The sequence below is a fragment of the Oryza sativa genome, chromosome 12 (assembly GCF_034140825.1).
Source record: "Oryza sativa Japonica Group chromosome 12, ASM3414082v1".
Lineage (NCBI taxonomy): Eukaryota > Viridiplantae > Streptophyta > Magnoliopsida > Poales > Poaceae > Oryza > Oryza sativa.
The window spans coordinates 2,667,168-2,694,706 of NC_089046.1; the positions used below are offsets into that span (position 1 = coordinate 2,667,168).

Consider the following 27,539-nt stretch of genomic DNA (forward strand, 5'->3'; position numbering starts at 1 on the left):
TGTCAATCGTCCGATTCTCAATCTCTCCATAATAGCCGACTCGGGAACGACGAGATCCGGCTGTTGATAAAAACTACTTCAGTTTATCCCGAATTCGTTGGGATGGGAACTGAGCCGAAATCCACGGGATTTAGCGCAAGATTGATGGAGCTTTCTTGAGGAAATTGTAGAGGAGATTGGGAGGAACCTATTATAATATCCAATTTAGAAAGGGGAGCAAAGGGGAGGTGGGATTGGAAGGAGAGGCAGCGCCGGCTTCGCACGGGCACAGGGGTTCGGTCTGGAGGAGCGAGCGGGAAGAAGACGGCAATGTGGCACGTGGGCCCCGAGCGATAGAGAGAGAGGAGGGACCGAGGGAGGCTCCTAGACTTGCTCTGCTGCTGCTGTGCCGAAGGGGAAAGGAAGAAAGCAAACAGGCCGAAAGGAGGAGGAGACAAATTAGACTTGACCGGAGAGAAGGCAAGCCTGCTGGAGAGAGGGACAGAAAAACAGACTTCACTGGAATTGGTCCAAGAAGGAGGGAGGATTTTAATTACTTTTCCATTTAAATTAATCACTGAAATGATCTTTGAATTTTCAAAAACACTTAAAATGCTTAAATAATTCCAAGAAAAATCAAGAAAATAGTTGGACACTCAAAAGTATTTAAAAAAATATTTATCTAGATCATTTAATGATTAATAATTGTTTAAATAATTATTGAATTATTCTTTGTATTGTTAAAATTAATAAAAGAAAATTTCAGAGAGTATAATTAATTATGGAGAATTTAATAATGATTAAATCCAGCCATGTTTTAATTAGGAAATTGTATTTCTCACATTAAACTTCACTTGTAAATTAGTGAACAAAATCCACAATCCCTTGTGAGAAGGAAAATAATATTGACTTGGACATTCATTTATGTTCTTCAAGGGACTACATGAATGGAAATGATGCCGGAGGAACCAGTAGCAAATTGAATGATAGGGCAGAGGTGTCTAGTAAGGACAAAACTAGTGTTTCGGAGCTGGAGGATGGAAATGTTTGTTCCCATCATGGGATTGAAGAGCCTAATGAAGAATCAATGCAAGGCATTGTAATGGAACAAGAAGAATTAAGTGATTCAGAGGAAGATAGCCAGCATGTCGAATTTGAACGTGAGGAAATGGATGATTCTGATGAGGACCAAGTTCAAGGTGTCGACCCCTTGCTGGCTCAAAACAAGGTAATATTGCAGTTTAGCACATATCTGTTATTCTAGTATCATTTTACTGTTCATTTCTGGATGTAGAATTCTACTGATTTCCCCATTCTCTAGAATGATTTCACCAATGGCTTTTAACATATCTATTGCACTCTGTTGCTTATATCATGGAAGGTTACCTTTGTATGATTGCTTTTGCAATTTCTTGGACTTACCTGAATAAAAAAGTGAAGCATCACATTGTCACATGTTCAATCAATAATTGGTGACAACGCTGCAATTTTCCCTGAAAGATCTCATGTTTGAACCTTTCTTCTATGAATTAATGCTTGCAATATGTTCTTTCTCCTCTTCCTTTTGACATGCTGATAGGCTGATAGCTATAGATGTTTCCTTGTGCAGGAGGTTTCAACATCAGTGGGTTGTGGGGAGTATGAAGGTAGTAATAATCAGAGCCAGAACCAACAAATGGTGTGTTTAGTTCACACCAAAATTGAAAGTTTGATTGAAATTGGAACGATGTGACGGAAAAGTTGGAAGTTTGTGTGTGTAGAAAAGTTTTAATGTGATGGAAAAGTTGAAAGTTTGAAGAAAAAATTTGGAACTAAACTCAGGCCTACAGGTGAGTAAACAGGGTGCAGCAACGCAGAAACCACAGAGGCTTTCTAATGCCACACCAGCAAGAGAAAAGCTGAAGGGGGATAATGCGAAACGTATAGGATCTAGAACAAGCCCACGATCATCCACGTCCCCTACAACTGAACCTAACCAAACGAAAACCAGAAGGCCTAAAGCTCAGCAGGTACAGATTGGTGCCGAGCGCAAGTCCAGTGATTCAAGAAGAAGCAGAAAAAAACCTGCTCCAATTTCCAGCATCTTGTCTCATTTGCACATCGGCTACCTGTTTGCCTGGCCGCAATATTCTCCAGATGATAGCACGGCAATCTGCTGTCATTCGCATTTCTGTGAACGGAGCAGCAAGATCAACATTCGAAGGTGAGACCTTGCAAGTACATGTCCACTGTTGAATAGCAACTAAGCAAGACTGAAGTGGTGTTCCTTGCTTCACCTCTGACACCATTGACACATTAGCCTGCCATTGAGTAGTTAATTGCTTTTGATTGACTTGACTGAGTTTGTGTCCTCTCCACTCTCCAGGAAAGTCTCAGCGAGTCATGTGTTGTGTTACAGCTTGTAACATGAGCCAATGTGTTAATGTTTCTGTAAAGTTGGCGTAGCGCCATGGCCATTGACGCTATAATGTTAGTAATGTTGATTAGTGCATGGCTTATTTGGTTGCACATCCATTTTTCCTACCATCACATATCTTCAACCTGTACTGCTTGTTATTTAGATAGCTCACTCCAATTACATATTGCAAGCTTGTAAATATTTTTCAAGAAGGCATTTCATTCCTTAAAACATTTTTCCCCAACGGAAACCGTTGGCCGGAATTGATTTCGCCTTATTTGTAGAGAAATAGCATACACAGAACAGAATGTACTGATGTATATACGAGGGTTAACGACGTTGTGAAACCGCTAATGGTTAGTTTGTGAAAACTGATACAGTATGTTTTAGCTGTTTTTTTTACGGTTTTTACTGGTTTTTGGTAAAATGGTGAGGAGCGGTTTTTAATTTAAAACGGAAAGGTAAACCCTGGGAGTACAATTCAGTCGTTCAAAGAAACAGAAAAAAAATCATCAGTGCCTCAGAGGCAGAAATCACCTGTAATATGTGTATAATCATTGTTGTATGTGTGAAGTATATATTTCCCTATTTTTGGCATAGCTAAATTAATCCTTTATTACACAAAATCTATGGCCGTCCAGCGTAATTATGCACTCCTGTCCACTCGTCCAACAACAACCTGCTAAATTTGCGTCTTGCAAAGATCACCTGTTCATATAATACTCTGCAGGGCTCCCCTCTGAAAAAAGTTGAGATTTCAGACAATTAACATCACTAGGAGAGAAATCAAGAAACAAGCTAGCCAGCAATGGTGTCTCTCCGCGCGGCCATCGTCCTCGTCGTCGCCGCCTCGTCGGTCGCCGTCGCCTTCTCTCGTACGCCACGCACCCCGAAACTAATTGCATCGATCGATCGATCAGCAATGGCGAATGGCGATTGAATTGATTTGGATGGATGCAGATGCGGAAGGGAACGAGGGGCCGGACTTCACCTACATCGAAGGCGCCATGGACGGGCCGTCGAACTGGGGGAAGCTGAGCCCGGAGTACAGGATGTGCGGCGAGGGGAGGTCGCAGTCGCCGATCGACATCAACACCAAGACCGTCGTCCCGCGCTCGGACCTCGACACGCTGGACCGCAACTACAACGCCGTGAACGCCACCATCGTCAACAACGGCAAGGACATCACCATGAAGTTCCACGGCGAGGTCGGCCAGGTGATCATCGCCGGGAAGCCGTACAGGTTCCAGGCGATCCACTGGCACGCGCCGTCGGAGCACACCATCAACGGCAGGCGCTTCCCGCTCGAGCTCCACCTCGTCCACAAGTCCGACGCCGACGGCGGCCTCGCCGTCATCTCCGTCCTCTACAAGCTCGGCGCCCCGGACTCCTTCTACCTCCAGTTCAAGGACCACCTCGCCGAGCTCGGCGCCGACGAGTGCGACTTCAGCAAGGAGGAGGCCCACGTCGCCGCCGGGCTGGTGCAGATGAGGTCGCTGCAGAAGCGCACGGGGAGCTACTTCCGGTACGGCGGCTCGCTGACGACGCCGCCGTGCGGCGAGAACGTGGTGTGGAGCGTGCTCGGGAAGGTGAGGGAGATCAGCCAGGAGCAGCTGCACCTGCTCATGTCGCCATTGCCGACCAAGGACGCCAGGCCGGCGCAGCCGCTCAATGGCAGGGCCGTCTTCTACTACAACCCGCCGGGCAGCGCCGTCTCCTTCCAGGAATTCGCCAAGTGATTCTTTCTTTTTTTTTTCTTTCTTTTTTTTTTGGTTTTTTGTATTTGATGTTGAGTTGATTTGATTAACATTTCGACGTATGATATGCACTATATATAATTAATTAACATCGCAAAATACTTTTTTTTTCGAGAATACATAAAGGGCTCGCGTATCTTTGTATTAACTAGTGGGGGTGGGGATTAATTACTATATGCTTGGACATTTTTCCGTTCTTCAAGATTGACGCATCGATCGATAAATGTATATATTTGTAGCTAAGAAGGGGTAAATATACTAGGAGAGAATACACTCTATTGTCATTGAGTTTGTCTCTGTCAACGATTTGCTACTGACATTGTATGTTTCTATCAGCGATTTATCAATTGTTTGCTAGGTTTTCCCCCGTTGTTCTACTCTTCCGTGTCAAAGAGTGCATGTCAGATTAAGCAGAACCACCAGCTAATCCCCTTCGATGCGCAGCCACCGCGCCGCACCACCGGCCGGGGCTTGAGATGGGAATTGAAGCACGACGGAGATCGAGACTCTTCTACTTTCAAGATATGATGGTATAGTCTTACATAGGTGTAGGATCGAACAGTAAGAACTAATTCAAGCAGAGGAGGGGTGAATGGTTGTAGTACCAAAAAAACAAAACTTTTAGCGGAATTAAAAGTTACCCTCGAATCGATGTCGATCGGTCTGACTGGAATAGATCTGCCGGTCTGACCACATCGATGCCACCGGTCTGACCAGTATAGATCGCCCGATCTCACCGCCCGAAGATGCCGAAGTCGCCTGTCGCCGCCACCAGTCTGACCACCGTGTACTCGCTGGTATGACCGGTACAAAGCCGTCGGTCTGACCAGTGGTGTCTCGCCGGTTGGACCGCCGAACCCGAGCAAACATAAATTGAAGAACTCTCAAAGTAAATGACAACTTTATTACTTATCTCTGTGTTTACAAAGTGTAGCAACAGCACTCCTCACGAAAATCTCGACTAAACTCGAAACCCTAACTATTCTCTCAACTCAATGCTCTCAAAAGCGATACCGAGAGGCCACACCTCCCTCTCTATTTATGCATGAGGTAGACAGCCTAAAGCCACAAACCAAACTTATACAAGAAGTCCTAATCCACCTAGGAAACCTTCCCATACAAGAAACCAACTTTATAAACTCCAATTGCACCAAATTTGAACTCCTTCCAAATTCGACTCCGCATCACATAGACACACAATATCTCCATTGTATGCCATATAGAATCTTCACCAACCACGTGCATTGATCTTTAGCCTAAGTATCTCGCATGATATCTGATCATCCGGACATCACCTTATCTCCAAGTTGACTCCCGATCCATCACCGGCAACACTCTCCCGAGGCGTCAAGATTACCTACACATGAATCAACTAAGAAACCATATTCCAAGAACAAGCTATCTCCAACTTGACTCATTGTTAGCAAACAACAGTATTACATACGCATAGTATCCATCTAGAAGTCATAAACACATATAATCCACGGATATCCAATGAAACAACCCGAAACCGAAACCGACACAGAGTCGGTCGGTCAGACCACTGGCTGGCCGGTTTAACCGCATGCATAGCTTCAGTCTGACCGGCAGCACCTGCCAGGTCTGACTGGACCAAACATCCAGCAGCACCTGTTCATCACCTGCAAATTCAATAATCTCCAAAACCACTTCGCCAATAATCTCCAAATATCAAAATCAATAATCTCATATGCCAATTATTCATCACAAAATAAGAATCAAATACACTTTGATTTTACAATAGGTGCTCATAGAGATAAAGTATGTGTGTACTCATAGTAGGTGAGTGCACACGCGTTATATGTGTCTGCATTTGTACTATCTTTCTAAAAAAAGGAGAGTGTATATGTGGCGTGCACATCTTTCGTGTAATTGAGAGAGAACAAACAATATAGGAATAAGTACACTTGAGGCCCCTTAACTTGTTAATGAATTCGATTTTCGTCCTCCAACCAGAAAACCAGATACAACAGGTTTCTCAATTGTCAAAATCAGTGCCGATAACTAGATAAGGTCCCTCGATGGTTTGCACGACAGTTTTGGTTGACGTGGCGTCTATGTGGCTAATTTGATTCGGTCTTCATCTGACGTGGCGTTTACATGACAATTCGATCTAAGAAAAATAATAAACCTCGTGGGATCCACATGCCAGTTTCACACAAATTAATAAAAAAATAGTGGGACCCATGTGGGCCAGCCCACATAATTATTCTCAGCCCTCCTCTTCTTCCTCCTCTCTCGGTCTCTCTACATAATATTATTAATTTGTGTGCGAAACTGCATGTGGGTCCCACGGGGTTTATTATTTTTCTTAGATCGAATTGCCACGTCAATGACACGTTAGATGAAGACAGAGTCAAATTAGCCACGTAGGTGCCACGTCAGCCAAAACTACCATCCAATCTGCCGAGGGACCTCATGTGCACTGGTTTTGACAATTGAGGGACACGTTCTATCTGGTTTTCCGGTTGGAGCACAAAAATTGGATTGGTCGACAAGTTAAGGGACCTCAGGTGAACTTATTTCCAACAAATTGTAAATGGGCCGAGTAGAGCCAGCCCAGCGGCTACTGGCCTTGGTCCACCTTGGCTATATATATGAATGGGCCTCAGATTCCTCGGCCCAGGCGGTACACGAGCAAAGCGAGGCGATTCTTCTTCTTCTTCTTCTCTGGTGGTGTGGTCGGGAAGCTAAACCCGGGAGAAGCCGCAGCGCAGCGAGGGTGACGAGGAGGAAGACGAGGGGAGAGAGAGAGAGAGAGAGGGAAGCAGCATTGGGGTTCGTCGCCTCCAGATCTCCGTCTCCGATCCGGCGACTGAGCTCTCGATCGCCTCCTCCTCCCCGCCGGCAACCGCCGCCTGCTCTGGGTTCGCCATCGATGCATGCACCCTGCTTTAATTTACTCCTCGTTCGTTGCTCTCTCTCTCTCTCTTATCCCCTATCGATTCGATTCCTTCGAGTTGATGAGCAGGTCCCCTCCGCGATCGATGCCATGGATGTGAAGGGTCGCTCCGCCTCCGCGCCCGCATCGCCGTGCGTCGTGCTCGGGGACGACGCCGCCGATGCCGCAGCGGTGCGTGTGTCCTCTTCCTCTTCCTCTTCCTGCCTCTGGTTCGATTGGTTTGCGATTCGATGCGCTCGTGCTCCTAGTTTTGCTTTTGCGCTCAAGAGAGTTTTTGTCTGGGTAGTAAGTAGTAACCACCGCCTAATTAACTACTCCTACTAGTTAATTGATGATTGGATGATGCCGCGTGTTACATAGCTGCCTGTTCAATTTCGATCAATACAAAAACTCGTCCGTGCTGTGATTTTTTTTTTTAATTTCATTCTGTTTCTCTGCCTATTGAGCAAGACATTGTTACTAGAGGTGTTATGGTTTGATTTTGTTTTTTCTTCACAGGTTGCCAAAGTTGATCGGAAATATGGGAGTATGCTCAATGCTGGGAGTCCACTCCAAATTCTTTACACAGATCAGTTAGCTGATGCGAAAGGTGGTCTTAAGGTTAGTTTCCTCACTCAGTTGTTATTGTTGTTTCATTACAATATCTGCCTCCTTGGCACCTGTATCTTGTGGGGAGAAGAAAAATGAGAAATTATGCTTTCTGGAAGTGAATCGAGTTTGTGACCAGACATTTTGTATTTTTGGCCCTTCCCAGTCACACGCCTTCTGAAGGTGGTTGATATTGTGATCTGCAACAACAATATATGACATTCTTCTGTCCTCTTTTTTTATTCAGGCAAATGCACCATGTGAAATAACTTCTGTTACAGAATGCACCTGCCCTCTAGAACTACAAGGCATGTTGAAGGAGGAATGTGTTGATCAGTACAAGCTACTATCTGACAGGCTGCTTGCCAAGGTAAGGTTTTATACTTATTCACACATATGCTTAATCTATTTGAGCTTCACGGGTTGTTTCAGCAGTAATTTTCTTGCTATATATTGAAATCTTAAGACTAGATCGGCTTGTGAAAACCAGAACTCTTAGGAATGACAACAAAAATATTTTTCAGATAGTTCCCAAGGTTGCAAGAGTCAAGAAACCAGTTTCCAGTTCAGAGGTATATGCAGAGTTTGGTGTTTCTGCATATTCAAAATATGGTACAAGAACAGTGAGTACATCATTGAGAGGTAAGCCCTTTTCCCTTAGCTATTGAAGTGGCTATGACTGCTGAACTTTTAAGTATGTTTTGAGGCTTTTTTTATGATTTGTCATATATGTTTGCTAGTGGTTAGCTACTTAGCTGTGTGACACATTTGCAGTTTTAACTCGATGTATTCAATTTAAGGGGTGCTTGTTACCATTGCTGAAGAAAAATCACTGCAAATAGTTCACTACTGTTCTAATTCTTGCTGACTGTATCTACTTTACCTTATGAGTTATGATTAGTTGATAATGATACAATTCTAGTGTTTTTCTAACTTTTAGATATTATTTAACTAGATTAGCATTTTTGCTTATTTCCTCTAAATGTGTTTCTCTTTCCATGTTTTTCAGTTCTTAAACTGAGTCAGATGTGGGTTTTATTCCTGGTGATCCTTCTCTTAGTCTGTCCTGTCTATTCATTAACACATGATGGAAGTGCAGAGATTGGTACTTGTCGGTTTGACAAAACGAGTGTTGCTGCACTCTCTTGCAAACAGCCTGATGGGAAATGGAGGCCACCCTCAGTGACATGTTGTAATGCATTGCTGAATGCAATTGATCATTTGCCAGCTAGCAATGAGAGCGGAGTGTGCTGTCTGTGTCGCTATTTGCAACTAAGATACCCTAATGATGGGCATGGATTGGTATCATCTTATGTTCTATGCCAGGGAAAGGATAGGCATATTGTCACTACATGGTCTTCTTTTCCAATCACATCATGTTATACAGGTATACATTTCATTTCTGTTACCTTTACTATTCCATCTTAAGATCTGGAGTAAATTAAAGTCTCTAAATATTTTTCTGTCTTGTTTTAATCAGTATGCAGGCAGGAAAAAACTTCATCGAGTGGTATGAGTAACCCTGTCCAGAAGGATCATCCTGTGAGAAATGCACATGGAACTGGCAATGAGGTCTTCAAGATCCCTTGGATATTTGGTTCAGTGGCATTCTGTGTGATATTACTTATTTTCCTTTGGTACCTGTGGTGGTCTAAGGCAGCATCAAATGCATGCCAACTGCAGTCCCTTCCCCTGAACCGAAATTGGAGGCTGTCATCAGATGGTGGTCCATGGGCTGAGCGCAGGCGATCCTCTGGGAGGCGTTCATCGGCACAACTGAAGGAGCGCAGGATGTCATATTCATAAACTTCCCTGAACAGTTGGAAGGATTGGAATATCTGGTTCTAAACAAGTTCATTCTTCTTTCTTGACGGGCAGTGCTTTAATTGTTGGTATGATATGCATTGTTGAGGATGTGATGGTGTTTTTGTCTCAAGGATTGCACATACGTGAACATAGCAATTCACAACTGCTATTGCTTAGGAGTTCTGATATGCCAAAGAATGTTGTCTGAATATAATGGCCATGTTTAAGTGCAGTAAGTCTGTGACATTGTACATCAGTTATACTGTCTAAAACCTAACAATGAGGAGTTCCAGACCAGTGCACAAAGATACTTGCTACTTTTTTTTGCGTGTGTGTGGAAACTACTCACTTTGTCAACATGCCCTGGCCTTAAAGCCAAAGTTCATGGCTTGGATGTCAAAAACAAGCTTAAATGATCTGACAGCTCTATTCCCTAGCATTTGGACCCCTCGGACACCTGCATCATCCGGCAGAAAAGTGGAGCAAATTACATTGTTTGAGCTTTCATAGAATGCATTTTCCACTGGCAGCTTCAAGGTAGACCTGATAAGTTTCATCTCCACTGTTGGAAAGTCATTCCAGTTTGCTGAGCCACTGTTTGAAATGAAGCAAATCCTCCTTTCATCCCATCCTCTGGTATATCCCTTGGCTTGCATTTCCTTCGTCATCGCTTTGTCCAGTGCATCAAACACCGGGGATAAAATGTATGTATCAGCAGTGCCAGAATCAACAATTGTCATCTTGGATATATAGATATATGGATCAATTTCAAGCCTGATTCCATTGACCATCATATCAAGCTGCTGAATAGCATATGCTGGTTTATGATCGTAGTAGATCAATTTTGTCCACATAAGATTGATATCTCTGGCATATGGCCCAATGGTCAGTGACCCTTCATTCTCATGATCTCTGGGGAAGCAGTAAGAAAACGCGGTATAATCTGTCTGCTGACATACCTGGTTGAAGAATGAGTAACTTTTAGTCCCAAAACCAATTATCCCAGCATTGACTCCATTGTAAAGATTATCTTCTCCACAGCCAAAGATGAAATTATCAATGCTTCTGTTGCTGGCAAGAGTGAGCCTGTCTTTCCCTAAGTACCCAACTGAATACTCTCCTGACCCATATCTTAAGCTGTAGATACAAGTATCATCCTCTTCTACACACCCATACTCAACAGCAAGATCCATGTGCATGCCATTGCAAGCCTCAGTTGAGCACCCAACTTTACTGTAAGTTGAAGAATTGTAAGGGTTGAATATTTGTCCAGCTTTTGCAGCTTGGTCATAGCATTTTATCTGACAATTTTTACACTGAACCCAGGAGAGAGTTGAGCCGGTGTCAATGGTCACAAGATTGAAGACAGGTGGTGTGCCAAGGCTGATGCCCATGAAATACTTGTTCTTGCGCATGCTATCATCGCCTATGACGGTGGAGGAGTCTGCAGGTATGTTTGCTGGCTGGATCATTGTAGATATGAAGGAATTGTTTATGTGGAACACAGAGAATGTAAAGGCTCCATTCGTGTTTAAACCAATACCTGTGTTGTTCAGGAGAAAAACAGTGTTTCATGAATCAAGAACAAGAACACATAAGTATGATGTGTTAAGAATGTTTGGCTTACCAATATTAATGCAAGGACTACAGGTAAACTACCATGACATAGTTGCAAAAGAAGTACTTAATCTTGGTTTGTTGATGGTTTTTATATGTTGCCTCGTGTCATAAGTGTGTTTATTTTTCATGATTCCATATTTAATACGAAAAATCCATACCTAACCGAATTGCATTCTGATGGAATAGAATACCCATGCAAATTGCAAAATAAAACTACCTTGCACATCAGGTTTACAAGATCACTTCTGACAGCAAAAGAAAAAAAATTAGTATTTCACCTGCCAAGCTTTTTTGGGGGAAAAAAAAGATGGCACTTTGGTATGGCATTCCAACGTAAAGCAGAGCTTTCTTAGCTTCGATTGTGAGCATAATTAACAGATTAGATGAAAAAAAAGGAATGACGAGCGCATTTTCTAGAAGCCATAGCATCATATAGCAGTAAAATTTGAAACTTCATTTCTGAGTTGATTTTTTGCTTTACTCATCATAGTCAAGTTTTCAGCATTGGCTTTTAAACTGCTAATAATATGGATATAGAAGTTCTGCCCATAGCTTAAACGATCATAGCATAATACAGTTGAAATTAAAAAATTAAAAGTCATTAACCACACATTTGACTGAATTTTGTATAACATACAAATCGCGGCCACCCATGTATACGTTTTTCATGTAATCGGGGGAAAAAAAACGGAAACATGATTACCGTAGGTTGATGAGGAGGCTGGACTAGTAATGCTCATGCACAGTCGAATTGTGCACCATAGCGAAATCACCATGACAGCCAAGAACAGCTCCATCAACTATGTCGATCTTCACAAAGTCTAAGCTAGGTGCTGAGTAATAAAATGAAATGTCTCTAATTCTCCTATTTATTATATGGGTTTTAATTAACACATGCTGCCTGACAATATGCATGCTCCAACTACCAACAATAACAGATATTTCATCACGATGAATATGCTATTTCTTTTTTTTTCTCCCCTAGAAATCCACTTAATTTCTCTACTGTTTGGCTGACATGTGGGCCCAACAGGCAAAACCCTTCCTGTTCTATCTCATTCTCATCGTCCTGGATTAATTAATCCAACCCGAAAATGAATCGGATTAGGATCCAACGAACCCGAAGAAGAATCGGATTAGGATTCAACGAGGCAGATTTAAAGCCAAAGCGATCGAATTTCTCTACAGAGATTGCTCGATCGATCGATCGATGATGGCTCGCCACATCTTGGCGGCGGCGGCGGCGACGGCGCTGGTGTTGCTATGCTGTTTTCATCTGCCGGCGACGGCGATGATGGCGGATACCATCAGGTACGGGCCACCGAGGGTGCCCCACCGGCTGGGCACCGTCATCGCCGTCGACCTCGGCAACACCAACTCCTGCGTCGCCGGCTACGGCGACGAGGCTGATGCGCCGCCGCTGTTCCGGCTCTGCATCCCCACCTCGGTCGCCTTCACCGGCGACGGCGACGCCCTCGTCGGCGAGGCTGCCAAGAACCACCCCGCCGCCATCTCCGGCTTCAAGCGCCTCCTCGGGACGAGGTTTGGCTCGCCGGAGGTGCGGCGAGCTGCCGAGCACCTGCCGTACAAGATCGTCGACTGGTGCACGATGGCTCACATCGAGGTGAACGCCGGCGCCGGCGGCGCGGCGAGGAGCGTGTACGCCTCCGACGTGGCCTCCATGGTGATCGCCGAGCTGAAGGCTCGCGCCGAGGCTCGCCTCGCCGGCGGCGGGAAGAAGGTCCACAACGCCGTCGTCACCGTCCCCTACTACTTCTCCGACGGCCCACGTGAGGCGGCCATGAACGCCGCCAGGATGGCCGGCCTGACAACCGTCCGGATCATCGACGAGCCCACCGCCGCCGCCGTCTCCCACGGCCTCCACCACGGCCGCCTGCGCGACGGCGGCAACGTCCTCGTCCTCCACGTCGGCGGCGGCACCTCCGCCGCTACCGTCCTCACCTACGACAACGCCGTCTTCGAGGCCGTCGCGTCGCGCCACGACGCCCACCTCGGCGGCGATGACTTCGACGCCAGGATCGCCGGCCGCTTCTCCCAGCTCATCAAGCGCGACCACGGCGGCGGCGTCGACGACATCGCCCCCGCGAAGCTGAAGTCGCAGTGCGAGCTCGCCAAGAGGACGCTGAGCAGCCACGACGTCGCCCAGGTGAACCTCCACGCCACCAACCTCGCCAATGGCGCCTTCTCCTTCTCCGGGTCACTGACGAGGGCGCAGTTCGAGGAGCTCAACCACGACCTGTTCGAGAAGGTCATCTCCCTCGTGGACGCGGCAATGGCGGAGGCCAGACGCGCGGTGGCGGGGTTCGACGTGATCGATGAGGTGGTTCTCGTCGGTGGAAGCACAAAGATTCCGAGGATTCGAGAGCTCATCAAGAACTACTTCGCCGGGAAGGAGGCGACGGTGAAGGCGACGGCGAGCATTGGCGGCGGGGCGGTGGTGGTGGTGGAGCCTGAGGAAGCTGTCGTCCATGGCGGTGGGCTTCTGAGCCATCCCATGGAGGATGGCTACCATTGCATGGGAGCCGGTGGTCGCCGTCAGATAGGGTCGCCAATGGATCGCTGTTACCATGAATTTTAGCTGAATTTGAAATTTAGACTCTCTTGTGTACAACTACTGTTGTATTAATCGTTGATATAAGAGATGTAGTGACATAATAGATGCTCTCTTCGTTTCAAATTAATTGTTCTAACTTTATCCTAAATACTTCTATCAATTTTTAAAAATTCAGATTCATTGGAGAGCTATACCTGTAGGCCCAAAACAGTCCGAAGTTATTTTTTATGGAAGTATCGTTTGGTAGTGGTAAATAATTCAACAACATATGAATTATATGTTATACAAAAATATTTCTCAAGCTGAATCTAAAAATTGTATGAATATTTACAAATTTATAGTCAAAGGCTCTCTTTGGCATAGTTCTTCGAGTTGGGTGTTGCTAGCTCAATAAATCAATGAATCTAGATTTGCGATTACAATGATAACGTTAAGATAAATTATTTTGATTCTATTTTAAATGAAATTTAAAATTTCTAAACATCTGGTGACAATATTTTGGCCTGAATTCACTCGGATTTGTTTCCCTCGGATTAGTCTCTGCATGAATTAATTAGCAGTTGTGATACGTTTCCTTCCCACGCACGCATGCGGCCAGCAACATATAATCTAGCTTGGCCCAAAATTGATGAGTACACACATCATGTGTCGATGCGGCTAGGTGAAGAGATTAAAGAAATTACAAATAAAAATTGTGTCACTGCGGGAATCCCACGACCTTCACGTCGCACACACATACCTTTCCTACTCAGGTACAAGCGTTTCTTATATTTAGATGAGACTTGCGTGCTAGTTATATTACAGTAATTACAGTATATTTATATTGTAGTTACATTCGTGTGATTTTAATGAAAAAATTGTTAGGTGATATATAGGTAGTGATTTAAAGATATGCCAAACAGGGTCAAAGATATGAGTGTTTAATTTAGGATAAAATTAAAACGATAAGTAATTTAAAACAAAGAGAACATAAATTATGTTGTGAACGGCTGATTCGAGCATTAGTTTCATGCAGTGAGACTTACATTAAGCTGTAATTAAGCAATACCAGTTCAACTCAAAGCTTATCACTCATAGATCACGCTTCTCTATGGCAATATGGCATAATCTAAAACAGTTAGAAACCCAAGAGCACATCATATCACTTTGGTTGTAGCATACCAAATCTTTGAATCAGTGATGTAGCACATGGGCAATTACAAATATATTTACAAGTTTTGGGTTGTTCTAGAAACCTGGGATTAATTAGGCCAATTCGAAATGCATAAAGAAAAAGTATAAAACGATTGGTTCAAGCTCTATCCTACTAGTGAGTACTTTTGTTTGTTTGAAGAAGTCTCTGACGTTCATCACGAGTAACAACTAACGGATCACTAATTGAGTTGTCGTGTGGCTTGTGCACTGAAGTCCTTTTCTAATCTATGGTCGAACCTTTCTGGTCTTTGGTCACTTGGAGCTCATCAGTTTGGACTATTTGTTCAAACATTTCCTCTTTAACTTTATTCTTTATGATGTTGACAAGACAGGGACAGTATTAATGGACTTGCAAATAGCGGAAGAAACAACGGTTATATATGCATATTTTCGTCAATTATAAATGATAGTTGTTATTTGTATCTTTAGCATTATGCTCCGAGTAGTTTCTTATAATTAATTTGTGATTTTGTCGTTCACATTAATTGGCTCTAGCTTTTTCGAAGCAAATGCCCAAAAAAATTACTACATTATTAAAAAACAATGGGCTCTGAATTCTAATAATTAATTAACTAGCCAGTGGCCTCTGGTACAGTTTTCAGCTAGATTATGTCTTTTGCACCATACTTCCTTGCTTGATGCTGTTTAATCAATCATGCCCTATGGCTACCCTGATTAATTAATACAAAGTTTATTCCAAATACCACTGTATCAATTATCTTCAGAGTTTATTTCAGATACCTGATCTGTATAAATCATCAGAGTTTATTTCAGGCAACACCGTATCAATCATCTTCGTTTTGTTCTGATGCTCTAGCCAGTTCATAGGAGGTGACAGGTAATATATGACGCAGAATGAGAACTAAAAAATAATTATCGCCTTAATTTAGGAACAAACCACAAAAACAAAATGAAGTTGCCCTGCAAACGTGATGGTACTACTAATCAGCCAGTACACTCTAAAGCCATGAAAAAATATGTATGTTCGTTCTTGTAGCAAGAAAAGTATTTTGTTACGCATGTCAACTCCAGTTGCAATGTGAACATGCCATGGAAAATTTGAAATCCACATTCCGTTCTTACGTACGGTCAATATGCGCCATATTGCAAATTCTTCGTGCGCTATAATTAGTTTGACAATAATGTCATGATTTATTAGAGTCTTCCCTCGGCAGGTTTCGCCGTTTAGAGAGGGGTTACTCTTCGCCTCACGGTAAACACAAAGAACTAAACAAAATCTATCAAAAAAATTACTTTTTTCTTCTAAACTTTACCCCGTTACGCACCCAGACCCTTCCTATCACCGACGATAAGACATACATCATGTATAGATTCATAGTCAAGGTTTGTCTATTATTTTTGGACGGAGAGAGTAGATGGTAAGGGAAACCCTGCTCCTCCACGCATGCTTATAGCTGTTGGCAAGAGAAAAAAATCAGCATTAGTCTCGATTCTCTGATCTTGGTCTAAAGATGCTCCGTTGAAGATATGTGAGAATATTTTCCTTGACAAGCAAAAAATGGATACGTATTTTATTCCAAAAGAGACCCCTGAATCTTCAACGAGAGGGGAAGGTGGTGTTGAAAGAATGAGCAACTGGATGATCCTTTTATTTTTGTTCAAGTAAAGAGTTGTACTTTCTCTTATCAGACGTTTCTCAAGTTAACATATCGGAACTAAACTTGTCTATCATTTAAAATAGGAAAAAGTACGAATTACCCCTCCGAACTATCGCGGTCGTCCGAATTACCCCTGAACCATAAAACCGGATATTTTTCATCCCAAACTATGCAAACCGGACGAATTACCCCCCTCGATCTAATCCGCGGTGGTTTTGGTCTACGTGGCGTACACGTGGCATCCCAGTCAGCGTTTTCTAATTAAAAAATTGTGGGACCCGCATGTCATAGTCTTCACTTTCCCTCTCTCTCACTCTTCCTCTCTTCTCTCTCTCACTCTATCTCACTCTTCACTGCTTCGGGAAGACACGGCGGCAACGGGAGACACGGAGGAGCGGGCGGCGGGCGGCGGAAGGCGGCGCACGGGGGCGGACGGCGGACGGCAGCGTCGCGGCGAAGGCCGAGCGGAGGCGGCTGCGATAATGTACTTTTCTATTTGTTAGTAGAAGAATTATGCTTTGCAGAAAAACACGATGAGCTCTTGTCAAGCTTGGACTTGGTCCATGGACTCATAACATATAATGTACTTTTCTATTTGTAAGTAGAAGAATTATGCTTTGCTGAAAAACACGATGAGCTCTTGTGCCCCCACAATATCTTTTTTTTTCCAAAATAATAGGGCTAAATAGGGATAGGATAACTCCCTTCATGATATCCTATTAGCAACGAAAATAGCTAGTTCTCGATCCGATTTGCTCGGACCGAATCGATGATGTACTTCCCTTGTCTTAAAATAAATCAACTTTTATACATAAATTTTAACTTATAGCCTATGTTCAGAGGATCTAAACATGCCCTATCTATAAAAGATGATTTATTTTGGGACAGAGGGGAGTACAATGTATTTTCTAAAACGCAATGGATGTGGATTAGGATAGGTATTGCTAAAATTTGATAGATATGGATTATTCGATCTTTTTTATGCAGATCATTCAATAAAGTACTACTATAGAATAATCCATTTTTTATATATTACTAACTAAGGATATGGTATGTATTGTTTTCTAAAATCCAATTAATGTGAATTAGGATATGGTATTGTTAAAATCTGGTGTATATATATTATCCAATTTTTGTGCGAAAGTGCTATTGGACATGATCTTTTTATATTACCACACCATTTTTTTAACATACAAACATATTAGGAAGCAAGATCAGAGTTTAGGGGATAAACCCCAGTACATTACAGATAAGATCTGAAAGCACAGAGCCACCCTATTGAAATGGGAATTTAACTGGACTAAAGGAGTAGACTTCCCGATGAAACTGAGCAGCAAAAAAGGAGCAGATTGACGGGGAGCTACGGCAATGCCGTGACAACTGCTTCCTAAAGACTCATTTGACGTGCACTCCACTTGGTAGGCCGGTAATCCCCATCGGCTATCTCCATGGAAACGGCACAAAACAGAGGTTTGATGCTGAGCCGTAGATTTTGGGGTGAGCTTCACCGGACTCAGCAAAGGATATGGAGGTTGTCATTGAATCTGAAGAGCTCTAACATCAAACCTATCAATCGAAGTCGCGCATGTGGTCTGAGCTCAACCCGAATGACAAACTCGGCATGGTTTCTACTGATAAAGAACAAAAGAGAAGCCAAATCCAAAGACCAACCAACCTTCAACATGAAAGAGTTTGAGTGGCTGAAAAGAGACTTCACCATTTGATTGGACCATACAAGCTCATCTATCAATTTTAATAACAAGTCGATAATTCCTTATGAGCAGACTTTGCTACGCAAAGAATATTATTTTGGACAACTCCTTACAAGCAGACTCTACCTATGTGTCTTCATCTGCAAAATAATATATTTTCAAATATATCAACAACACAACATATGCTATGCACGAAGAGTCCAATTAATATCCATATATACCCTATCATGAACCAGGTCCACTAAAATCCCCGCAAAATATAAAATCATTAATCATTATAGATAATCAAAGTACTAAAAATGAGGAGAAAAAAATTAAAAAAAAGGCGATAATGACACGTAGGCTGGCAGCGATCCCGAGAGCACGTCCCTCCCTTAAATCCACGCACCTCGCCGAAGTTCCAATCGAAAATCAAATCAAATCAAATCCCAACCAAAAAAAAAATTCAAAATCAAATCCCCAAACCCCACCATCTCCATGGCCGCCGCCACCGCCGCCGCGCGTGACCTCGCCGGCGACCCGCCGGAGTCGACGCTCCTCCGCGTCGGGGGCGAGGTCGCGTGGCCGGACGTCTATGACCGCGACGACTCGCTCAAGGAGAACACCAACCCCAAGTGCATCCTCAAGACCTACGGCGGCGGCGGCGGCGGCAACTCGTCGCAGAGGTTCTCCGGCAACCTGAAGCCGACGGCGGCGCCGATCATTGGCTTGTCGAGGAAGCTGGGCCATGGCGGGGGCGGCGGCGGAGGAGGAGGAGGGGGTTTCCGTCCCCCCGCGATCTTCCCGAAGAAGGCCAAGACCGGCGGCGGCGGGCGCACCCCGAGGGCGGCGGTGCCCGACCACGAGCCCGGGTCGCCCAAGGTGTCCTGCATCGGGAAGGTCCTCTCCGACCGCGAGCGCGCGCGCCGCCACCGCCGGTGGTCGCTCGAGACGAGGCCCCGCGGCGTCGGCGGCGGATGCTGCCCGGGGCTCGGTTCCCTGTTCGTCCGCCGGAGCCGGTCGAGGAAGAACGTCGTGGAGTGCGTCGACGACCAGTCGCCGCCCCCGCCTCCGCCGCCGCCGCCGACTGCGGCCGCGCTGAGGCGGAGGGAGGAGAAGGTGGTGTTGATGACCGAGGAGGCAGCGGCGGCGCCGGCGCCGGCGCTGGGAGGGATGACGCGGTTCGCGTCGGGGAGGAGGGCGGCGGATTGGGCGGCTGAGATGGAGATGGATGGCCACGTGGCGAGATCTGGGCCGTTGTAGCGTGATCTGGAAACCATGTGAAGAGAAGACATCGTGTACATGGAAGTTTGGTTTGGTTTGGTTTGGTGTGATTTTTAGCTGGTTGTTGATGTAATTTAGTGCAAGTTTTGAAGTTTGTGTACATATTGAAAATTAGGAGATGAGAATGATGGGATTCAGGTCAGCAAACTTTGTCTAATTTTGTTCTGTTTTGATCTGTTTCTGTTTGATGTGAGTTGAATGGAGAAGATTTCAGTACTGGCATGCTTGCATTGATGATATGTATGCAACTCTGACTTTGCATGCCTAACTTTTTTTTTTCCTTATGTAAGGACAAGTAGTGCACTAGTGTGATTTTAGTGTAGTGTTGATGTGTGTATGTCTGAAAATTAGGATGTGAGAATAATGGGTTTCATAGTACTACCAAATTAGTCAAAATATGCTCTTTCTTTTTCTTGTTTCTATTTGATGTAAGTTGGATGGAGAAGATTCCAGTGTTGACATGCTTTCATTCATCATATCCATGTTCCAATGACTTTGCCCTTTTCTTTTCTTTCTTTTTTTTTGCAAGGACAAGAAGCGTGCTTTTGATGAGTTGATAGTTGATTTTAAGCGTACTATGCATAAGTCCGATAGGTTATCTGTTACTTGCACCAGTCATAAATATTTGATGGACGTTACTTACAAGATGTGATTTAACTTTTAAATATTTGAAACAACAATAATTTCTCGAATATGCTTAATCCAAAATTAAGAAAAGGGTAGGCGTAGATTTAACTTGAAAAATATTATCATAAAATCATAAGCGTATTATATTTTATTTATTGTTTTTTAATATATATTGATAGTGAAAGTTTTAAAAAGTTTGGGTGGATCTTTTCCTCGTCAAATATTTAGAGGAGTACGATTAAGTGGGATAGAGCTATGAGCCTGAGAAAAGGACTAACTACACTTCACAATGAGATGAAAAAACTAACAAGTACATTTAACAACGAGAAAATGTTGATTTCGAAATCGCTGGAATGTTGTTAGGTTGAAGGTCTGATGAGTGTGTCTGAAAATCGATAGGCTGAGAGTAACATGAAATTGATGAATTATGCTCAAGAAACACTACGTGTATGAGAAGTAGAGTATATGTTTAGCCTGAGAAAAGAACCAAAGGACTAAGAAGTACAGTTTACACTGAGAAAACGTGAATTTAGGAAATGCATTTTCCTTGTCTCATCCTTGCATCTCCCATGACTTTGCATTGAGTAACTTGTCGGAGGGACAAGCAGTGTGCTTTTTGGGGATTCGGATCGGTTGCAGTCACAATAGTTAATATTGCACGCAACTTTGGCCGTCTATTTTTGTGATCAACGGTTTAAATTCATAACTACAGTAACATGAACAGTATTCCATGCTACAGTACAACGAAAGTATTTCGTGCTACATACCACGAATAGTATTTCGTGCTACAGTACCGTGAACAGTACACCGCACGATCTAGGCCGTTCAGCTTGTATCCAAGGATGCTACTGCTACTGCTTAATTTTCTAAAACGCTTTTTAGAAAATCTGCTTTTTGGTGGTTGATAATTGGTAAGACAAGTCAACATGTTGCGTGAATTTAATTAATTAGATAAGGTATTTTCTAAAACGTATATTTAGATAAGGTATGAACTGAGCAGATACAGATTAAAAACTGCAATGCATAATAGTTCAGATCATAGCTAGATTCGTTAATATACAGTATATATACCAATAACTTCAATCAATACTTTATACAAGAAGTTAAGCAGTGCAATTAACTGAATCCCAGCGAGAGGAACGCATATATACGCCGAATAGGGTTCATCCAAAGTTCCAAACTACAACACTGCAACTGAACATCACATTCAGTAAGCATAATACAAATATGTAAAACACCCTATCTGATAATTATTGTCTACTCCCATACAATACAAAGATATCCATGTGATGTAGGATGGCTAGAGCAGTTCCACAAGCAACAGCTTCGTCAGGCCTCAATTCTGTATTCAGCTCCCATCAAAGTAATCCTTGATAATTAGTTCTTGAATCTTTGGGATCATTTTTCTTCCACCAATGACAACAACCTCATTTGATCAGATTCTTCTTGTTGTTCAACTCTGTTGTCATCTTGGAGGTACATACGGATCAATTTCCATTTGATCATCACATCAGGCTGTTGATGATCATAGTAAATCAATTTCAGCATATATACCTGATTGAAAAATGAGTAACTTTTACACCCTCACCTCAACCAATTATACCAGCATTGAATCCACTGTAAAAGGTAACCTGCTCCGCAGCCAAAGATGAAATTGCCTTTCAAAGTTATCTTCTCTGCAGCCAAAGATGAAATTGCCTTTAAAAGTTATCTTCTCTGCTGCGTTCATCGTCTTAAGACCAACTTTACTGTAAATTGAGGCTCATCAATCCAAGAGAGTTCAACCTTTGTATCTTGACCATAGCATTTTATCTGACATTTTTTACACTGAACAATCCAAAACATTTTATCCGACACTTTTTACACTGAACATTAATCCAAAAGAGAGTTGAGCCCAGTGTTAATGGTTGCTGTCATCACCTATGATGGTGGAGCCTTCCGGTATGCTGTCATCACCAATTAATTAAACATAACGTGCATGATTACTTTAATCTAGAAGGGCCACCGTTTGTGGATTAGGCTCAACACCAACGACGACATAGGCTATGAAAAAGAAAAAAAAAAGGAGTGCCAGAAAACCAACCCAACCAATCTGATGAGCCCATTTGAACGAGAAATTTCTCCATTTAACACGAGATTCAAATGCATAACTGTAACAGTTGACACAGGCCTTGTCATTCGACTCTACTACACTACAACAACCAAGCTCAACTTCGAACGATGCTTTTGCTGCTGCTGCTGCTAAAAACCAGGGTAGTGAAGGCCGCATAAACTGTGTACAGCATGCGTATTTAAGCCTAAAATGCTGCAATGCAACTTAACTGCTTCATATAGTAACATATTACTCTGTACAGATCCAGAGGGAAATGTAGAAATTCGTGTTATCACAAACAGTTACTATATTGTATTTTGGGACAACTGTCATGCAACCCTGTAGAACATCTCTGCTGTCTCCCCCATAAGAAATGTACAGGAGAACGAAAAATGTGATGACAAGTGTATATTGACTGTAATCTATAGCTATGACAATGCTGAGTTTCTAGATGGCAAATCTACGGCTTCAGCACTAAACGAAGACGCCAGGCAAGGTTTCCTTTGTATATCATACCTGCATCACCAGAAAAACTTCACAGAAGAAATTGTCATATAAATCGCAGGTCACGTACTATTTCTCACTGCCATCCTTCTCGTCTAATGCTCCATTAGGCTTCTCAGACCTTACTGGAAGAACGCTGCGCCGCTCTTTGCCACCTGGTTTAGCTGATGCATTCCCATACCATATCATCCCAACAACAGCAAGGATCATCCCAAGGACTACCTGAAAATTCAGACCTTCCTTGCCAAAGAAGAGAAACCCAAGGGACAAGACGAGCACTGTCTTCATGTGGCCCAGGACTTGGAAGGATACGGCAGAAAACCGACCAATGCAGATAAATTGGCTCAGATTAACACCAATGGCAATGACACATGAGAGAGTCAGGAAAAACTGCGGAACAATAAAAACCATCGTAAGATGAAATGGAAAATTTGAGGTCAAATTACAAACAAATCAAGCATTGACTCAAATTCATCCATATTCCAACCAAGTAAAGTGTAACTATAGACTAATAACAAGCAAGAGATTGCACATAAAAGGAAATCTATAGACTATAGTTGTTTGAAGTTACTGCTAACAAGTGATGCTATGAAGTAAAGACTTTTGTGGTCACAAGAGGAAATGTAATGCTAGTCTAGGTCATTTGAAAATGAGTAAATTTCATAAAATCCCACATATTATGGTCCAAGTTGCACAAAACCACTGGGATTTTGGCATGTGACATATAACCCCACATATTATAATCCTAGAGTTTCACAAAACCACACTATTGATCATTTTAACTTATATCTACCACACTTTTGAGTTATACAATCACATCTCAAATTTATGAGCGTTTTATCCATCATATAAATATTACATCCGCTTTGTAAAATTTTAATATATGAGTATGTCAAAATGGTTAACGGTGTTGGTTTGTGAAACTTTAGAATCATGGTTTTGTGTCACATGCCAAAATTCCTGTGGTTTTGTCTAACTTAGATCAGAAACAAAGCATTGTAATGAGGCTAGCCTCTTACCAAAGCAATCGATGTGAAACCAAAGTGATCCACTCTTTTGCCTGTCAACAAGAAATCTACAAAGGGCCCAACTAGCAGAAGAGATCCCGCTTGGGCTGGAGCAGTGTGGCCCAGGAGGTTGAATGAGTTCAGAGAGTACTTCCTTTGGAGAAAATGAACATACTGCAAGGAAAATAGAAAAGGAAAGGAAACTAATGAGTAATTTGTCTATAATTAAAGAAGTGACAAACAAACAAATGATTTAGGGAGTGCCAATTATTCATAACTAACAAGGACTGCAGGGAACCAATAATGATTCAGGGAGCGCCAACTATTCATCATTCATCAATAAGAAGACAAATAGATAGCCACAGTTACTGTTGTACCACCATGTACTAATTTCCCCCTCATAAAAATGTTCATGGCTGCCAAAGGAGAGCTATAGGAATAGAATGCAATCTTATCTCATAGCTGATATATAAGACATAACCATACAACAAGGGTGGTGATTTTAACTTACATATTGTTGTAAAGCTGTGCTCCAAACAGCTATAACAGCAGCAGCCAGACCTTTTGCATTTACACTGACATCAGTAACTGTGCAGACTGCAACACCTATAAGCACAACCATTATGCTCAGCTTTGTGTCCCGGGAGTAATGTACACGATCGAAGACAACCTCCAGGAGACATGATGCAGGTATCATGCACAGCTTTGCTATCTGAAGGGAAGAAAAAGGATTGTTTAGTAGTTGAAAGTTTAAAGCCATGATGGAATCTAGCTACTAGAACGGTCCTTTGCTAACCTGATAAAATCCCACAGAGTTCCACATCAAGCTCACATTCATTCCAACAATTGACAAGTTCGAAAAGATCACAAACTTAATCAGATCTGGTATTGGTAAGTGGGAGGGCTGGCTGAGGCCTAACCACCGAAACACGATAGTCATCAAGGTGGTTGTCACAAAATGAAGACCAGTTAATGTTGTGGCTGCAAAATACAAAACACAGTCAGTTACATGGCATCCATTATCATACAAATGAAGTATGTGTATGTTGAGGAGCAGCCCATAAATCTTGTTGGACACAACAAGAAACTGGATAATATAGTGTGCTTCCACTGTTCCATTAAGGCCCTTTTAATGTTCATCAAGCAGAGTGGCAGCTTGTGACAAGAAATTATGATCATAATTCTCATAGCAGCTAGAACAGCGTGGTTTTCAGGTCCACCGGATACCTTATAGGTTCACTTTTAATTTGTTTTAGATCACAACAAAAACAAATCCGGCGAACTTCTTTGGCATATGGATTATCTAGAATTCAAATGATTGGAATTTGATAAAAAATTACTCAAAGTTTAAAGATGCCTGTCAGTCAATTGTTTAATTGCATGCCCCAAGGAACAAACATCTAGAATCCACAATTACATAAGATCTAGTAGCATTTATTCGTTCTATACTAAAACAACATAATACTGCAAGTTTGTCATCCCAGAACACGGAGTAGCCTGGAATAAAACATCACAAAATATATATCTTAAGGTAGCAAAAAACATACCGAAACTGAATCCATGTGTAGCCATCAGAGCCTTGTTGACCATGATGATTCCAACGGATGTGGTGATGTTGAAACTCCATGCCGCAAAATCTAGCACCTTCTTCTTGTCGGATTTGCTCATGGAAGAAGTCATTTCGCTCGAATCCTTGAGGCTTCAAATCAACACCAACACTTTGGCAGGGGAGGACCTAACAAATTATTTTGGGAGGAAACAAAACTGTAAGAATTGGTACTAAGGTTAAAACAGAGAGAAAAATCCTCTTCCAGATCTAGAAGGAGAAGAGAAGGAAAAAGGTTAAGGCACAGAGAAATGGTGCGCGCGGGTAGAACGAGAGGAAAAGAGGACGCGCGCTCACCGGAAGCACGCCGTCGGCCGGCGCCGCTGGCTCGAGGGGTGATGGATGGAGATCGGCGAACTCGCTCGCGAGTCGAGAGGCCGAGGTGGCGGGTGGGGAGAGATTGGCTTGGGCGCGGCGAGGAGGAGCCAGAGGCGAGGGTACGCGGCGGCGGGAGCAGCTGGACGCCGCCGGGCACCGCCGCTCGCGTCGCGGTGGTGGAGATCGCCGCGCGACGGCGGAGGCGGCGGCGGCGGGCCAAGGAGATTTTGCTCGTGTGGTGTTTTTTTTTTCTTTTGTTTTATTTTTTTTTTAGCGAAATGAAAACAAGTGTCTCCAAATCTCCCAGATCTGCCACTATGTGGAGGGTTATTTATAGTGTGCTTTAGTTTGGTTTGAAATTTTGAATTTAGTACCAAAATATGTCCAAATTCCTCGATTAGATCGCCGTGATTTCGTTTTCAAGTAAGGTGTCAAGAAAATGCCAGCCCATCCTTCCATCACCGCGATATTACAGGAGTAATATTTTTTCTTTTTTCCTTTTTAAGTAGTATTTTCTTTGAGAAGTAATAAGGACCTGCTCGAAAGTGTTTGATCAATGATGGATGAAACTGAAAAATTGTACTTCCTCCGTTTCAGAATGTAAGTCATTCTAATATTTACTATATTTATATTGATGTTAATGAATCTAGATAGATATATGTATATATTCATTAATATCATATGAATGTGAAATATGCTAGAATGACTTATATTGTGAAACGGAGGGAGTACTTCCTTCGTCCCGAAATATAGCAACCTAGAACCGAATAGGATGTATCATAGTACTATGAATCTGGAATTGCTCGTCCAGGTTTAACCTGTCCAGATTCGTAGTACTAGGATACGTTCTATCGGGACCTAGGTTGCTATATTATGGGACGGAGGGAGTAATAATTATTCAAGTATAGAGATGAATAATTTAAATATTAAAAAGTTGATTGATCTATTTAAAAAGTTTTCAGGGAAATATTAACGAACAATTCTTTTCTCAAAAGATATCGCACAGTTTAAACATGCATCTATTAAACTTTAAATCAACAATTGTGTTGTGTGGTTCTGTTTGTGAAAGTACTATATGTATCAGTGTTCCGCTTAACTGGTTGATTATATTTATTAATTAATTAATACGGTTGACACAACGTTGGGGTTAAGATCTGTATACTTTTTTTAGAACAATATCTGTATACTTAATTGTTTATTAATAATGTAAACACATACACCGTGCAGTTAGGGTGTCACATAAGCATGGCAGCTCATACACGTAGGGTCCATGCATCCATTATATTCAGATCTCAAATCAGATTTGGGCATGCAACCTTTTTTGAGATTCCAAGCCATCGCACTCAAATCAACATTTCATCCAAGTTACTACTAACTAGTCCGTTGATTAAGATTATATACTCCTACTTAAGTTTTTGTATGTATCTTCAAAAAAATGTTTCGACATGTGTATTCTAAAATGTGATTGCTGTTTTGGGGGGGGGGGGGGGTTTGGAAAACTGACCAAGTTAATTCTATATATTAATTCCATTGACTATATAGCTCATGTATTTATGAAGTAAAGGTGTGATTTGGCACGCCAAGCTACGCATACAAAAGGCATGAGCAGGTCAGAAACCACCCCATGTTTTATTTGTATGGAGTAATACGAATTGTATGTTGGTATCATGCATATGCTGAATCGATCGATCATCTGTTGGAGTGTTAATTGGACAACTTTAATTGTCGTGCAGGTTGTTACATGTGCAATTAATTGGCCAGATAGTAGTAGGAGTACTACTGTGTTTTTAGTCAAGTCGTGTACACTCCTGAGAGTGATTAACTATCGGCAACCTAGCTTAATTACTGATTTGTCGGTGTGTGTACATGGATGCACATGCACCTGATGGGCCAAGTAAGCAGCAAACCATCTTTAGCTTTTCAGGCCCGTATGTGATTGGGCCGAACTACGGCC

General features: G+C 42.7%; 6 protein-coding genes across 6 annotated transcripts; 4 read left to right on the plus strand and 2 right to left on the minus strand.

Moving 5' to 3' along the window:
• The first annotated feature begins 3,102 nt into the window (after window positions 1-3,102).
• Window positions 3,103-4,253, plus strand: LOC4351529 (alpha carbonic anhydrase 7). Its single transcript, XM_015764078.3, has 2 exons — window positions 3,103-3,252; window positions 3,338-4,253. The coding sequence occupies exons 1-2, from the start codon at window positions 3,186-3,188 to the stop codon at window positions 4,114-4,116; spliced, it is 846 nt and encodes a 281-aa protein (XP_015619564.1). The 5' UTR covers window positions 3,103-3,185; the 3' UTR covers window positions 4,117-4,253.
• A 2,591-nt stretch (window positions 4,254-6,844) lies between these two features.
• LOC9266859 (uncharacterized) lies at window positions 6,845-11,128 on the plus strand. Its single transcript, XM_015763097.3, has 8 exons — window positions 6,845-7,019; window positions 7,124-7,225; window positions 7,553-7,654; window positions 7,890-8,012; window positions 8,167-8,284; window positions 8,652-9,029; window positions 9,123-10,683; window positions 10,775-11,128. Exons 2-7 carry the CDS (start codon window positions 7,145-7,147, stop codon window positions 9,446-9,448), a joined length of 1,128 nt encoding a protein of 375 aa, XP_015618583.1. The 5' UTR covers window positions 6,845-7,019; window positions 7,124-7,144; the 3' UTR covers window positions 9,449-10,683; window positions 10,775-11,128.
• LOC107275923 (aspartyl protease family protein At5g10770) lies at window positions 9,690-11,103 on the minus strand. Its single transcript, XM_015763098.3, has one exon. The coding sequence runs from the start codon at window positions 10,918-10,920 to the stop codon at window positions 9,802-9,804; it is 1,119 nt and encodes a 372-aa protein (XP_015618584.3). The 5' UTR covers window positions 10,921-11,103; the 3' UTR covers window positions 9,690-9,801.
• A 1,004-nt stretch (window positions 11,129-12,132) lies between the features above and the next one.
• LOC107275251 (heat shock 70 kDa protein BIP3-like) lies at window positions 12,133-13,834 on the plus strand. The gene is made up of 2 exons (XM_066306628.1): window positions 12,133-13,235; window positions 13,305-13,834. Exons 1-2 carry the CDS (start codon window positions 12,279-12,281, stop codon window positions 13,665-13,667), a joined length of 1,320 nt encoding a protein of 439 aa, XP_066162725.1. The 5' UTR covers window positions 12,133-12,278; the 3' UTR covers window positions 13,668-13,834.
• Window positions 13,835-18,304: 4,470 nt separating this feature from the next.
• LOC4351532 (uncharacterized) lies at window positions 18,305-19,647 on the plus strand. The gene has a single exon (XM_015763487.3). It carries the CDS (start codon window positions 18,646-18,648, stop codon window positions 19,408-19,410), a length of 765 nt encoding a protein of 254 aa, XP_015618973.1. The 5' UTR covers window positions 18,305-18,645; the 3' UTR covers window positions 19,411-19,647.
• Window positions 19,648-22,413: 2,766 nt separating this feature from the next.
• Window positions 22,414-25,890, minus strand: LOC4351533 (UDP-rhamnose/UDP-galactose transporter 6). Its single transcript, XM_015765125.3, has 6 exons — window positions 25,565-25,890; window positions 25,209-25,396; window positions 24,458-24,642; window positions 24,173-24,373; window positions 23,674-23,835; window positions 22,414-23,044 (listed from the first exon to the last, which is right to left on the minus strand). Exons 2-6 carry the CDS (start codon window positions 25,339-25,341, stop codon window positions 22,724-22,726), a joined length of 1,002 nt encoding a protein of 333 aa, XP_015620611.1. The 5' UTR covers window positions 25,342-25,396; window positions 25,565-25,890; the 3' UTR covers window positions 22,414-22,723.
• Between the last annotated feature and the right edge of the window lie 1,649 nt (window positions 25,891-27,539).

Coding starts and splice junctions, on each gene's coding strand:
- LOC4351529 (XM_015764078.3), top strand. CDS start 3,186: ATGGTGTCTCTCCGCGCGGCCATCGTCCTCGTCGTCGCCGCCTCGTCG. Junction 3,253..3,337: donor GGTCGCCGTCGCCTTCTCTC/GTACGCCACGCA, acceptor GGATGGATGCAG/ATGCGGAAGGGAACGAGGGG.
- LOC9266859 (XM_015763097.3), top strand. CDS start 7,145: ATGGATGTGAAGGGTCGCTCCGCCTCCGCGCCCGCATCGCCGTGCGTC. Junction 7,226..7,552: donor ACGCCGCCGATGCCGCAGCG/GTGCGTGTGTCC, acceptor TTTTCTTCACAG/GTTGCCAAAGTTGATCGGAA. Junction 8,013..8,166: donor CTGACAGGCTGCTTGCCAAG/GTAAGGTTTTAT, acceptor AATATTTTTCAG/ATAGTTCCCAAGGTTGCAAG.
- LOC107275923 (XM_015763098.3), bottom strand. CDS start 10,920: ATGATCCAGCCAGCAAACATACCTGCAGACTCCTCCACCGTCATAGGC.
- LOC107275251 (XM_066306628.1), top strand. CDS start 12,279: ATGATGGCTCGCCACATCTTGGCGGCGGCGGCGGCGACGGCGCTGGTG. Junction 13,236..13,304: donor GCAGCCACGACGTCGCCCAG/GTGAACCTCCAC, acceptor ACGAGGGCGCAG/TTCGAGGAGCTCAACCACGA.
- LOC4351532 (XM_015763487.3), top strand. CDS start 18,646: ATGGCCGCCGCCACCGCCGCCGCGCGTGACCTCGCCGGCGACCCGCCG.
- LOC4351533 (XM_015765125.3), bottom strand. CDS start 25,341: ATGACTTCTTCCATGAGCAAATCCGACAAGAAGAAGGTGCTAGATTTT. Junction 24,643..25,208: donor TACACATGGATTCAGTTTCG/GTATGTTTTTTG, acceptor TGTATTTTGCAG/CCACAACATTAACTGGTCTT. Junction 23,045..23,673: donor GTTTCACATCGATTGCTTTG/GTAAGAGGCTAG, acceptor ATTGTTCCGCAG/TTTTTCCTGACTCTCTCATG.